The following is a 13,913-nucleotide window of genomic DNA, read 5'->3' as shown; positions in this document are numbered from 1 at the left end:
TAACCGAGGCTCAGAAGAAATTGGTGCGAAAATTTCTTATTAGTTTATTTTTATTACGTAAGCCGATGGGTCATTTTGACTTCTTACTGAATGTGAACATTATTATTTTCTCGTTAACTTTGTGATTCTGCGAAATTGTAATGATTAAAAACGATTGAGTACATATTCGCAAAATCAACACTTAATCAATAGGCGCCATACGTAAAGGTGGCATTATTACAGGTGCTGCTGATTAGAAATAAAAAATATAATTACATTATTACCTGAGAACTTCTTTGAAGTTGGCGTTAAAAAAAAGTAATGAAATTGGCTTGTAGTCAATACCTGAGAGAGCGAAGCGGCCATTTCAGTCCAGACAAACTTTTCAAACGAAACGGCATTTCTAATTAAAACCTGTGATATCTAGCTCTACAAATAGTATGCCGCGATAGAGCCTTAGGGAACTATACTTACGTACTAGCGTGTACATACACACGCATTCCATTTAATATTTAATATGGTACATGTCTTGTTCAGATAATTAAAATTCCATGTTAGGTATTTGTAACAAAAATAACAACAAATTGCATTTAGAAAATACACAATACTATTTTACATTTTTTATACTCACTTTGTATTAAACCGATACTTTGCCAAAAGAAGGCTGAAAGACATAGATACATCCTGGCAACCTCTAGTTCAATCGGTTCAAAAAAGAGGACCCACAAACAAAAAAAAATCACGTTTATATTAACTAAAGATTCATCTGGCAATATTGTGTCGCAGCCCTTACATATACATTTTATCAAACAAAACACTTTGCTCAGTTTATACAATACAAATTCAATTTGCAAATACATTTAATAAAATCAACATTTCAAATGATCAACAAAACCTAATATTTTGATCACGGAACGCGCTCGTTAATTGTATCTAATGGCCGATATTCGATCACAATTTGTTTTGAAACATCGAATAATTTGTACATTAGCGTCCGAACATTTAGGCTTGTGACATTGATGAATCATTATGTAAAGTACATCGAAGCTAATTGAATGAACTATACATACTAATTAATTAGTAATAACACGTGCAATTGTAAAGGTGCTCGGTTAATATTGTACACGTATGGTATAATTAATTCCCATATTACGCGATCCACGGATACGGTAACTAAATTCAAGTCATGTTTGGTCAAAAAGTATGTTTACAAAAACTTTCTCCCGTGACACAAAATAGAATTAAACTTACTAGAATCAAAACAACTGCATGAACCGATGCGGCGAGATATCACAATACCCATATTTATCTCTTTGAGCTTTTCAATAAACTTTTTCAAAAAATAACCTATTGTTATAAATGCGGCCAGGTATTCAACTGTTTTTTACGTTATGCTTCCTTTATTACCGATGTGTGGACGTAGAAGTTAAACTGTACCCGGTATTTACGACTGGTGTGAAAGTAGTAAAGAAGTTATAGCTCCTTGCAAGGATATTTAATGAGCCCAGGACTGGAAAAACGGTAACTTGTTTCTTAACAATCAAATACTGAAAACTAATTTTGTGCGGGGACTTCACAAAAATACAAACCACCTTGACATAATGACCTTAATTATTATTTGTAGATCACATTTATGTGTTGATGAATGGGAATAAAACTCATGTTACTCTCGACTAGAGACAAGAAAAGTATGACCCATCTTGAAGAGCCATCTTTTATAAGTTAAAATAACAATTCTGTCGTGCCAATCCAAAAAACTGTAAGTCGTCATAGTGTTTTTGCTTAACAGAGTTCAATCAATTCCTTTGAGTCAGTTCAGTACTTGTGATTAACTTCTTTATCATTTTAACTCTTATTTAACAAAATAAAGCAAATAAAAGAATACACTATTAGGTTCAGAATAAGGTAACAAAGAAACTTTTTTGGCAATTATCTCAAAACTGGTTTTTGAAAGTTACAGTGTTTTGGTTTGGCAGGGCAGAATTATAAGTAAAGTATATTTGACAGGTCAAGAAGACGAACAACCTTTGCCCTTGAGTGCTCCATTAGATTACTGTTAACACAAAAATTTTACGGCTCGACTCAGCTTAAGGTATTACAAGTTAATTTCATATTTATCGTTGAACGTTAAATGGAAAACGATTATTTGGATTCGATGAACTGAATTAATGATGAAGATGTAAGAAAACTGACGACATGACGACGACAATCGATGACATATTTCGCATTGATAGATGAGTCGCCAATACCGTTGCTTTGGGAGTCGCGTGGTCGATTTCACTGCGGATAAAATAATTATGTGCTTCAGTCGATAGTTATTTCGGGTTTGATTTAACTTCTATGAATTAGTGAATTATATTCTTAGTTTGAATTTATTTTACAAATTCTAACTTCAAAACATAACATTCGTGAAGTTACTAGCGCTTCATCAAAAAATATTTTAATTTTTAACAAACAAAAAAATCTGAACAATTAAGTAAAAGCTTTTATTACAGTTCCGCGTAATTGGTTCAATAAAACTGAAAAACATTTTCGCTGTAAAATCTGATATCATATATTGGAGAGTTTCATTCGGAACGTAGATTGATTACAAAGATACAAAATAGCTAGATCGGACAATGATAAATTGATTCACAGGCTGTATGTAAAACAATGTATTTAAACGGAAATCTGCTTTATGATTTATCGGTAGCAATATGTGTCAGTGGACATATCCAGCGAAGCGGCACATATACATGGGTGCTGGCAGGAATGCCGGTGGCATATGGTAGATCAATACAAATACAAATAACAGCGATCCGAGGCAGCCGAAATTTGTGTGATTTGTATACGAGTGCGCTCTACAGTCGCTCTCACGTTTGGTGACCTACTAACAGAGAGCCATTATTCCTGTAGGACTTTTATTCATATGAAAAAACTGACGGACACACAAATATTCGAGAGTAAAGTCATAAATAATAATGTAAATTTTACTATAGTGATTGGCTTTTTCCTTGAGCTTTGAGATTTGTTTTTGAAAACTATGTCTATATAGGCAGCCTTGTTTTCTAGATCAAGCTATAAATCTAAATCGTCTAAAAAGGTTTACAAATTGGAGTAATACTTTGTGCTGAAATGAGAAAAAGAAATGTGCTAGTATGTAGAGTTACGACATTTGGTAAAAGTTGTAGCTGTTAGGTCTCGATCGATTCAGGCGTATTGCGCCGTCATAAATATTTTACGCTCGCATGCATCTGTATACCACGTCAACGAATATTTATATCTGACGACTCGGGAACATGTCTCCACTCTCGCATTCAAGTGTTTCTCTGCTCGCTGTATTTTTCTGAGATGTTTATGCTTCGTATCAAGTATATTTTTGTTTTAGTTTCAAGTGATATTAGATAGTTGATATTCTGTGGTAAACAAATGCATTGGTAGAGAATAGAATAACATCAAATTCTAGTAATGTAAATAAATCGCAACATTGATAAATACAACTCCGACATACCAACTAATTCCCATTTTCTATAATAACCCTTTATACTAACCTGCAGTCCCACGACTCACGGTGGGCGAAATGCCGGTTTAGGACTTTACGTCTCCGTGATGGCTTTTTAAAGAACTCTCTTGCATGTAAGGTTCCATCACATTATCTCCTTTAATCAATATAAAAAGTGCAGTAACTATATACAAAGAAATAAATATTATCACACATACTAACCATACCTGCTTATCAACATTCCGTAACATAACATTAGTGATAATTATAATAATAAATACACTGTGCTTCTATTTAGATAGTTGGTGACTTGTTGTTTGACATTTCGATTTCGGTACCATTTAAATTTGTCCATCTGTAGGCCCATTTTTTCGTGTTCATTTCGGGAGTCGAGTGCGGTTGCTTTACCAAAAGGAAACTTTTCAAATTGGAATAGTTCACCGGATATTTCGCGCGTTGGCATCCATCTTTGTGGGAGTGGGTGTCACTGGGCGGTGGTGGTATGAGATCGGGAGGCCAACTATGAGGGTAGTTGGTTTTTTTCCCCAATACCCGTTCGCTTTGTGAATAACCTATTTGTATTTTAGCTTTGATCGAATACTTCAACTATAAATCGTCATGACTACACGTTATATAAAACGACAATCACGGCCGAAATATATACCGCACAAAGCCTCCAACCGCATCCCAAAAGAACTCGTTTTGAACACATGACTAAATTCGTAACATTGAAAAGGTTAATCGTATATCACCATTGAAAAAAATTTAAAGCTATATTATGGGCATTTTAACTGATAAATGAAATGTAAAGTCTTTATAGGGCTGCAGATCTCTGAAACAGTTTATTCAATATACTTAGCTGTAACATTTATCATAATGATCATTCTGCTCTTATTCTACGACAAAACAGTATATTTTTACGAAACTCCCGAAAAGGGAAGTTTACAATTGTCTCATTAACTACTTTGTGGCACTGGTACTATCACCTACACTTGGTGCTGTTTGCCATATAAAATGTATACGAGTAGTGACAAGCACGAACAGTGACCGTAGCAAAGGTATTTTTTTCTGATTATGTATCGCGGCTCTTAAAACCGATGTAATCTTAACACCATACGTTGTTTATGAGCGGAGATAAGCGCAGTATCGAGACTCGGTTTATCTCAGCGATCCAGTATTCTACACGGTTGTAAATTTTTTGCTAGCTTTTACGATTTACGGCGTTATAAATTCTGAACGAATGCGGATAGTAAAACGAGAAGCTGAGTGAATTTTTCAACGAGCCCTCAATACTGTGTACCTACCACGTCTGGCTCGCATATAGTGAGCTGTATCTAATGTAGTGCCTCTTTAGTTTAGCCGTTATGTCGGCGCTCATAAAATACGTGATTCCATTTTGATTTTGCTTATTGAGGCTCAGTGTCGTTTACAAAGGCTACGATCCCCTCTTACAGAAGTTGATGTTAGAAAGATACATTCAAGAATTATGAAAATAATGATGATATTAGTTAAATCTATTGTAGATTTACTACACAAATCCGGCCGATATAATAATTTTATATTTTTTCGTCGGAAACGAAATTTATACATCCTACGCAAATAATAATAACGAAAACATTACTTTAATAAATTCACAACAGCACATAGTTTAAAGGCAGGTATTTAAAGTGCCACACATTGTGCCATTTTTCAATAAATTACTTTGACGTAAACGCTGCAAGCGTGTCCAACGTATCCATGCAATTTCATATAATGCAACGTTGTGGCTTTACGTGTGCTACGCAAAATTATCCCCCGGGGATCCACCAACTAGACTCAATGGCAACCAATTTTGGCATTATATCTCTGAATTTGTGTTTACCAATGCTTAAGCCACGTATAATGTTCATCAAGTTTATTAATGATAACTACAATGTCTATTTACTAATTACGACATGGACAAAAAGAACTGGCTATACACTGTTAAATTAAAAAATATTCAGGTAAATCTAGAGTAAACGCAACAAAGTGGCCACTATTCTAAAAGCTTCTTAAGTTCAATATCGGCACGAATGTTGACGGAAACAGCAATCTGACCCCAATGAGAGTAAAATGTTCAAATCAAACAGACGTAGTGTCAACAGCGTCAAAGCATCCCGGAGCGTGTAAGCCGATCTATTTTTTTATATTCGCAATGGTACACACACGTAGTTATATGTTACAGGTATACGGTGCTCGTTAGTGACAGTCCCGAGCTCTGTACGTTCGTTCAAACGAAAACGGTTAAAACGCTCTCCCGGTGAGTATGTTTTATACTTTTTATATTTGTTGCTCGTGACTTTTTCTTATTTGAACAATTTATGCAGATTCCCGGCCAGAACTGGTGTATACTTTTATTGAGCAAGCTGTTCAGCCGGGGGCACAAGTTGCCTTAAAATGTTCAGCAGTCGGGGAGCCACCACCTCGTTTCAGATGGGCTTTAGATGGTCAACCTATACCATCACATCTGGGGTAAGTTTAACTATGTATAATAGAAATACCTTTAACATTATATTTTGACAAATCTTATCTCAACTGCCTATATGGAACAAACAGGCGTATAAGAAAAACATCAAAGTATTTTATACTCTACTATCGCCTTCCAAATAAAGCTCCCTATTGCGCAATTCGCGCTCTTTTATGAAGTAAATCACACAGATTAGAAGTTTACGTCCGTATATGCAGGGCCATAATAACGGAGGGCCGGGAGAGTGGTCCCTCTGGGCTCGGGTCCAGTAGTAACTACGTGCTGTCTACCCTGTCATTGAGTAGTGCGCGGGTGGAACATGGCGGCCGCTACGAGTGCCGAGCGACTAACAACCACGGTTCCGTAGCTCACGCTGCTCGCCTAAACGTATACGGTAAGGACTTTCACACACCAGCTACATTTTATAGCGAGCACACAGAGTAGTGAGTGGGTTGACAATGAGTCTTAGTTTTTAAAAATACTATTCACTCACCGTAAAAACGTGTGAGAATCAAACAAACGCTTTGACAACAGTTGTACATATATTCAAAGTGACGGTTTTTACAGCTCTTGTTCTATTGTAACAGAAACCATTTGTCATTTTTAAGCGCGCGCTAAAAAGCTCTCGTGAAAACGGGCACTAAGGGTTACTACGAAAATAATAGGGTTTTTTTGCCACAAAAAGTAGCTAGTGTATATGCGTCGTAAGGAACATTTATAGCAGCCATTTAGATACGAATTACAATGTATATCACGGACCCTCCAGGAAGATTGATGGTCATGAGATGTTAACGTAAAGAATCCCAGTATTAATCCTTAATAGATCCTACCATAGAATGGACCGGACAACATGTGTAGTGTTACAAATGTTCATTAGATTAGAGTTGTTTTGTTTTCTCTCTTATATTATGCAGTATGATGTATATGAAGGTGGTCTGTATTGAATTAGGATTTGCTACGGAAAGCTAAATTGATTAGTGAATGTGGGTTCTTTGAATTGATGATAGATCTATCTCAATTCAATCTATCTAGAATGAAAGGAAATATATTTCTCAGATCACATTATTATGGATAAGAATAATCAGATAGCATTCGATACATTATCCTTTCCAGTATGAAACCATGTTGGTACTAAGATAATGCAGGGGCTGTACAGCAACACAACAATAAAATCTTATTACATTTGGTGGACTGCCATAAATAACAATTCTTGCTTACCGCATGTAATACGTACATTTCATGTTTTGTTTTACCATCCTAAATAAATAACGATAAGTATTATTTTTATATTACGCGTACAAGGATTGCTGTGCTAATATTATTATCCGATTTACATAGGTCCGCCCTACATCAGAGCCATGAACGCAGTTAAGGCTGTCGCAGGCTCTGAAGTGACTGTATGGTGCCCCTACTACGGCTTTCCTATCGAGTAAGCACACCTCTTTTCTTACGACTTTGGTCAATCGCTACATTACGAGAATGTGAGTTTTCACTTTCTGCAATACTCGTACCTTCGTACAATATGTATGACTCGGCATTGAGAGGCGGAGCACGAAATAACATTGGCGAAGCACCCACTCGCGACATTATTATTATGATTACTAACAGAATATCGGTACAGCGGTATTATTGTTTTACTGCTATGATTTTATTGCGCGCTCGGGGGGGAATGAAAATGGCTTGATTTTCCATTGGAGGAAAGAACTGCCGCAGTTGCACAAACTTTTAATATTAATTTCACATTAAATTTTAATATTGAAGTCTCACTTCGTTCGCTAATTATGCGAGAATAAAATTGAATAGCAATTTAAAATTCTTGAGTTATAAATTCCGGGGCATTGTTCAGCATATAGAAAGCGCTCATATTTTATTAAATTCTCGAAATGTAAAATTTTTTCAAAGCAGTTTGACTGGGAATGAAACCCTTTGTTATGAGTTTATGTATTGATTTATTATTCATGTAGATAGATTCTATCCGGTAACTATTAACATTTCACACGTTATTAATAAAATGCACAGTTCTGTGAAATGGGAGGGTGGTGCTGGAGCGGATCCTCGATACCAACAGATGGACGGTCAACTGACCATTAACAACGTAGACAGAAACCGCGACAAAGGAGGTTGGATTTGTTCCGTCCTCACACCGGGAGGAGAGCTCGCCAGGAGAGAGGTACTACAACAGATAATGAAAATATTTAGAGGCACTTTAAATTCTATTCATTTTTAAGTCGTGGACGAGCCGCCAATTTCTCATAAGTTATTAAAGATGCTATGATTGAAAAAGTTTGACTGAACTTGGTGTTAAGACAAAGTGGTATATCTATTTAGTTAGTAGAAGTACGTCTGCTGGTTGGTTGTAACGTGTGCCAAGCGCGATAATTAAACAAAAAATAGAGTCTGTCATTTGATACAAATATCAGTAATAGTTGAAGCGTCTTTGTAGATATAATATTAAGTAATTCAATAATTTCCGGTTACTTTATTTAACAGCCGACCCTCTTATCCATAAAGGCTGAAGTGAACTAGATACACTTCATTTTCCGCTTGACTTAGTTTTATCAAAGATGGCAAAGTTACTCAGTATCAAAAACAAAGGCTGAGTTATGAAAATATCTATAATCTTCTTGTATCAGTGTTTTTGTTATTTTTAGTTGAATACTTACTTATTATTTTATTTTAGTTGAATACTTATTTATTTGATTTTTTTGGTACGAATAACAGTTCTGATAAATTATTTAAGGTTAAAACAGAAATATAAATGAATAATGTAGTTGTATCATCGAAGTAAAGATATACCAAAGTTAAATATTCCAATTAGAAAATGAAGTTTTACAGAAAACGCAAAGCTTAAGCTTCTATCTTTAGATTATAAAGTACTGGTGGTATGTTATCAATTCTATTTTATTCAGCGTTATTTCTGTGTGCCAGGTTCAAATGACTGTAGTGTCGCCGCCAGTTTTATCTCCAATCGTATTCCCGCCGGGACTGAGGGCTGGGGACCGCGCGCAGTTGACGTGTACAGTCACATCGGGAGATATGCCCGTCTACTTCTCTTGGCTTAAGGATCAAATGCCAATATCTAGTGCACTCCAGGTACGACACTTTTCAACCATTAAAACATATTTTTTGACGCATGATTGTATTTGAAACTTTAAAGAAGTGAGAAATATAGCACGTTAATAATATAATTTAATAATCTTTAAATGTAAATTCTCATCAATATTTACAAATCTCAGTCTCATTCCGTGGGCTTGAATATTGGAGTGACCATTTATACATTTGCAGGTAGACGAGCGAGGGGCAGAATTTTACAGTATGTTGCTGTTTAAAAGTTTGACAGCAGCCCATAGTGGTATTTACACTTGTGTTGTAACTAATACCGCTGGGAAAGCTAATATGTCTGCTGAACTCGCTATTAAAGGTATTAATAATGTTCTAGAAGTAGTTAGAATAGAATTGAAATAATGTTGTACGGCTGTGTTGACTTTTATTTGTTCTTACAGTGCCGCCATATTGGCAGATTGAGCCGACAGATACAGCAGTATTATTGAATGGTTCTCTAACAGTAAGTTGCGAAGCAAGAGGTCATCCACCACCCTCGATATATTGGACCAAATTTGCAGGTAAAAATAAATACACGTACGAAATTAGTCATTGCGTATATTTTTTTAAAATATAACTCACATTATCAATTGTTTTAAAGGTAGTACAGAAACAACGTTAGGAGGTGTATCAGACCCAGTAGTGCTTACAAATGGATCTTTAAGATTAGAATCTGCGCGTGCAGAACATTCTGGAAAATATCGATGTAGAGCTGAGAACGGTGTTTCACCGGCGTTGTCTAAAACACTTACCATACACGTTAATGGTAAGTACACTATTTTACACAAGTTTACCCAACATAGAAGAAAATATACTAAGCACTACACTGTATTATTTCTTTAGAACCGGCAAGATTCGAAACGCAATCTGCAAATGTAACGGCAAAACTGGGAGAAACCGTGAGATTGGCATGTGTTGCACGAGGTGACAGTCCACTTTCAACGGCTTGGAGTCATTCAGGACGGGCCTTACCTAACTCCGATTATAGGTAACTTGAAAATACACATTAAAAAAAACTTTCTTCAAAGTTAAGTTTTTATAGAGTAAAACGTAATTTGTTATTTTCAGAATGAGCATATCAGAAACTCGTAGTGCAGATGGCTTAAGAAGCGAATTAGTTATAGAAAGGGCAGATAGGAGAGATTCAGGAGTATATCGTTGTCAAGCTTCTAATCTTTATGGACGATCTGATCATTTTGTACATCTGGCTGTTCAAGGTGGGTCAACAGCAAAAACTTTTTTTGTTTACTAATGCTGTAAAACATAACATTTATTTAATTGTTCCCTTTTTAGAACCACCGGAACCGCCAGCGAATTTTAGGGTCTTGGAGACCACTTCTCGGTCAGTGCGGCTTCAATGGAGGAGACCGTATGACGGTAACTCCCCGGTTTTAGGCTACGTGGTACAATATCGCAAGCATGACTCGACCAGTTCAGACTCTTGGCGAGATGCTGACACTCATAATGTATCTGTATCTGCTCATAGTACGGACTCTTATTCTGAGTAAGTAAAATAACATTATCATAACTTTTAAACTCTCGCGTTGCATGTTTAATGTATAATAGAATACGGGAATTAACGCGAACACGCATTTTACCTTAAAATGCCTAACGTTTCGGCGCAGGTTGCAGTCGCCGTGGTTCCAGGCAGTCTGCCGAAACGTTAGGCATTTTAAGGTAAAATGCGTGTTCGCGTTAATTCCCGTATTCTATTATACAAAATAACATTATGATACATTGAATACATTATTTGAGGAACATTTCTTAAATTCTATTCGTATTTTAATATAGGACGGAAAGTGCCACAATAACAGGTTTGGAGCCAGCGACGGCGTATTTAGTGCGGGCCCGAACAGTAACTGCCCAATTTGCATCCGCTCATACGAGAGCTTTGCTGGCTTTAACTTTGCACGAGCCACCTTCGAGAGCGCCCATTAGTCTCCGGGCTTCTGCACCAAGGTCCTCTACTATTGAACTTGCTTGGCAGGTACGTGGCAAATAACAATTTATAATATTGTTGAATTAAATCAATCAGGTAAGTTACCTTTAATTTTATCATACAGGCCCCGCCGTCGTCGTCATGGAACGGTGAACTTCTGGGATATACCGTTTGGTGGTGGCCTTCAGCCGATGGTTCATTAGCAGGTGGAGCCAACGTTGGCATGGAGTTCGCCACAGTCAGGGGACAAATAACAAAGTACATTATTGAAGGTCTGGAACATTATACCCGGTGAGAATATTAACTAGTGCCTTCAAAGTTATTCTTCGCTCACTGAGTACTAATCAGAACGCCCTTACAGTTACTCGGTGAGTGTGAGAGCGTTCAATAGTGCTGGAGCCGGCCCGGCGACTGCTCCAGTTAATACTTTGACGCAAGAAAGTGGTAAGTGCAGTTTCTTTATTATTTGTACAAAATGAATAAAGGAGTCTAATATTCTTAAGAGTTTTTTTTATCAACAGTACCATCGGAAGGTCCTCGGGCTGTAAGATGTCGTGCTGTTTCACCACAAAGCTTAAAAGTTGAATGGTCACCACCACCTGCCCACGCTCACCACGGCGCTTTACTAGGCTACAAACTACTCTACCGTCCGGAACATAGTGAGTAAATATTGAAAGTGATGATTGAATCGTCCATTTTATTTTTAGCGCCCAATAATTAGATTTTGTTTTAAATCCAAGCTGAGTGATGGCAGTTGTTTGTCGGCAGCGACTGAGTGGTTGGAGTGGGAGGTTCGGGGCAACGGCGGGTCCAATCTAGGAGCGGGCGCGGGAGCGGAGGTCAAGCGGGTCGCGGGTGTGGAAACGCTTTTGCTGGCTTTACGTCCGCACACCAACTACACTGTTCAAGCGTTAGCGTATACAGCTGCGGGGGACGGAGTGCCCGCTCATCCTATACACTGTACCACACAACAAGATGGTAACTTAATTACGTTATTTTATTTGAAATCGTAGAAAGCTATGTTAATCTTTTATTTACAAAATATGTTGTTTTCCTTGTAGTTCCGGGATCACCAGCGGCTGTCAAAGTAGTAGCCACATCAGTTACATCTTTAGCAGTTAGTTGGCTTCCACCGAGTAGACCGAATGGTCCCCTTCTATACTACACAGTGTTTTATAGGGAACTTGGCAGGTATATACCTATACATTCTTTATCTTGTTTTGTTGAAAGCGTTATGTTTTTTGTACATTAATAATGTTTCTTGTAGGGACCGGCCACCTCAGACGACAACCGTCCAGGTAGAAGATGGAGATCCGTTTGTTGGTCTTGGAGGATCGACAGAATTAAGGTCTTTGTCTGAGGGTGCAACCTATGAGGCTTGGGTTGCAGCCCATTCTGCTGCCGGTGAAGGGGAACCTTCAGCGCCACAACCTGCTACTACTACTTCAAGAGGTAATTCGACACGTGATAACAATAACTATTTTGAATAACGGTATTTTTTGTAATCCGCGACATGAAACTCCACTCTGGGTGAATTTATGTCGCTCAAAGTTGGGACAGTTTTGTGTTAGAAGTGTCTTTAACTGCAAAAAAAGAGGAAACTCGTTTAGTGTCCACGCCACATTTATCTTCTCAAATAAATTACAAATATTTATTTCCTCAAATCAATAAGCAGAATTAAAAGTAAACGCAATATTTATAGCCATTATTTCTTGCATTAGCTCGAGCCCGGCTGCTTTCATTCGGTGTATGGGCGCGCGTGCAGTGTGGCCATTCCCTGCGGCTAGCGTGTGCGTGGCGCGGCGAGCCGGCTCCCCGGACGCGCTGGTTGCGTGGCGACCGACCCGTCACGCACGACCCCAGGGCACATCTCACCAACCTCGGACATCTTGCTATTCATGGTAAGTTTTATTGATTTTGGTTTGTATAGATTACCCATTCATTTAACAATCTGTCTTCTACTTAGTTCACGTTTCGTCAGGTAATGACGTAAAATTAAAGTTTATGTGCTTGTCAGCTCCGTCTTTCAAAAGTTGCGTGACAAAATTGCAATACTAAAGATCCGGTAAAAGGTCTAAACAATATAACTCTTCGCTTTTACTAAAGTATGTATTTTAGTTCGACTCTACCATTCAAAAGATTTGCCCCAATTTATTCCACATTTATTTATATTTTATTGAATCAGAAGTGGACGCGTCTACAAGTGGGAACTACACGTGTTCAGCTCGGAACACATTCGGTTCAGAAGAGGTGACGTATCGCGTGGAATGTGCTTCACCGCCGGCGCCACCGTCGCTGAGCCTCGACCACGCGGCACATACTGACGCGCGCCTCACTTGGCAGACTAAGCACCATCCCGCCGCGCCACCACATGGTAAGTTTAAAACATACTTGATATGGTATTGTATTGGTTGGTCTTCTTCTTATCATATGATTAATGGTCAACCTAGTGTCAAAGTTGTTCAAGCCGCCCGACGGCCTTTGACATGGCTTAACGACTGTTATCTTAGTAGACAACAGCCGGGACCGACTTTTTACGTGCCCTCCGAAGCACGGATACGCCCAGTTCAAATACCACTATGCGGTCACCCATCTATAGAGTGACCGCGCCAAGGGTTGCTTAACCCACAGATCGTTTACCGACATCATGTACTATGTATTCTATACTTTTATCAAAGTTAGCAAATAAAGTGGCAGAATTGATTGTGTGTTGTCCCATTGCTTGCTCTCGTAACTTGGACCACTATATTTACTTTGACAAAAGAGAATCTTGTAAAAATACGTTCTATATTGGGTAATTTTGTGTTGCTGTATAGGTTATATTTGTGTCAATAAACTTTAAACCACAAACAGTAATTAAAATACAGAGTTAATGCAATCTACGGCTTAATCAAACAGGTGACCACTTCATATGAACTCAAACCATA

The 13,913-nt window shown here is 37.8% G+C and overlaps 1 protein-coding gene across 2 annotated transcripts in view; it reads left to right on the top strand.

Annotated features, from left to right (window-relative positions):
• Positions 1–13,913, top strand: part of LOC142981192 (cell adhesion molecule Dscam2-like) — an 89,371-nt gene that overhangs the window by 54,405 nt on the left and 21,053 nt on the right. For both annotated transcript variants that reach the window (XM_076126907.1, XM_076126908.1), the window contains exons 9-29: positions 5,664–5,738; positions 5,806–5,950; positions 6,164–6,339; positions 7,284–7,374; positions 7,965–8,115; positions 8,874–9,038; positions 9,231–9,366; positions 9,449–9,568; positions 9,649–9,813; positions 9,891–10,035; positions 10,116–10,264; positions 10,341–10,551; positions 10,839–11,034; positions 11,111–11,277; positions 11,348–11,430; positions 11,508–11,645; positions 11,755–11,964; positions 12,048–12,177; positions 12,254–12,438; positions 12,708–12,887; positions 13,172–13,360. In XM_076126907.1, coding sequence (XP_075983022.1) covers positions 5,664–5,738; positions 5,806–5,950; positions 6,164–6,339; positions 7,284–7,374; positions 7,965–8,115; positions 8,874–9,038; positions 9,231–9,366; positions 9,449–9,568; positions 9,649–9,813; positions 9,891–10,035; positions 10,116–10,264; positions 10,341–10,551; positions 10,839–11,034; positions 11,111–11,277; positions 11,348–11,430; positions 11,508–11,645; positions 11,755–11,964; positions 12,048–12,177; positions 12,254–12,438; positions 12,708–12,887; positions 13,172–13,360 — 3,207 coding nt within the window. The remainder of the gene's footprint in view (positions 1–5,663; positions 5,739–5,805; positions 5,951–6,163; positions 6,340–7,283; positions 7,375–7,964; positions 8,116–8,873; positions 9,039–9,230; positions 9,367–9,448; positions 9,569–9,648; positions 9,814–9,890; positions 10,036–10,115; positions 10,265–10,340; positions 10,552–10,838; positions 11,035–11,110; positions 11,278–11,347; positions 11,431–11,507; positions 11,646–11,754; positions 11,965–12,047; positions 12,178–12,253; positions 12,439–12,707; positions 12,888–13,171; positions 13,361–13,913) is intronic.

Source organism: Anticarsia gemmatalis, chromosome 19 (assembly GCF_050436995.1).
Source record: "Anticarsia gemmatalis isolate Benzon Research Colony breed Stoneville strain chromosome 19, ilAntGemm2 primary, whole genome shotgun sequence".
Classification (NCBI taxonomy): domain Eukaryota; kingdom Metazoa; phylum Arthropoda; class Insecta; order Lepidoptera; family Erebidae; genus Anticarsia; species Anticarsia gemmatalis.
Note: the sequence above shows the minus strand (reverse complement) of the source record. Positions and strands in the feature narration are given on the sequence as shown.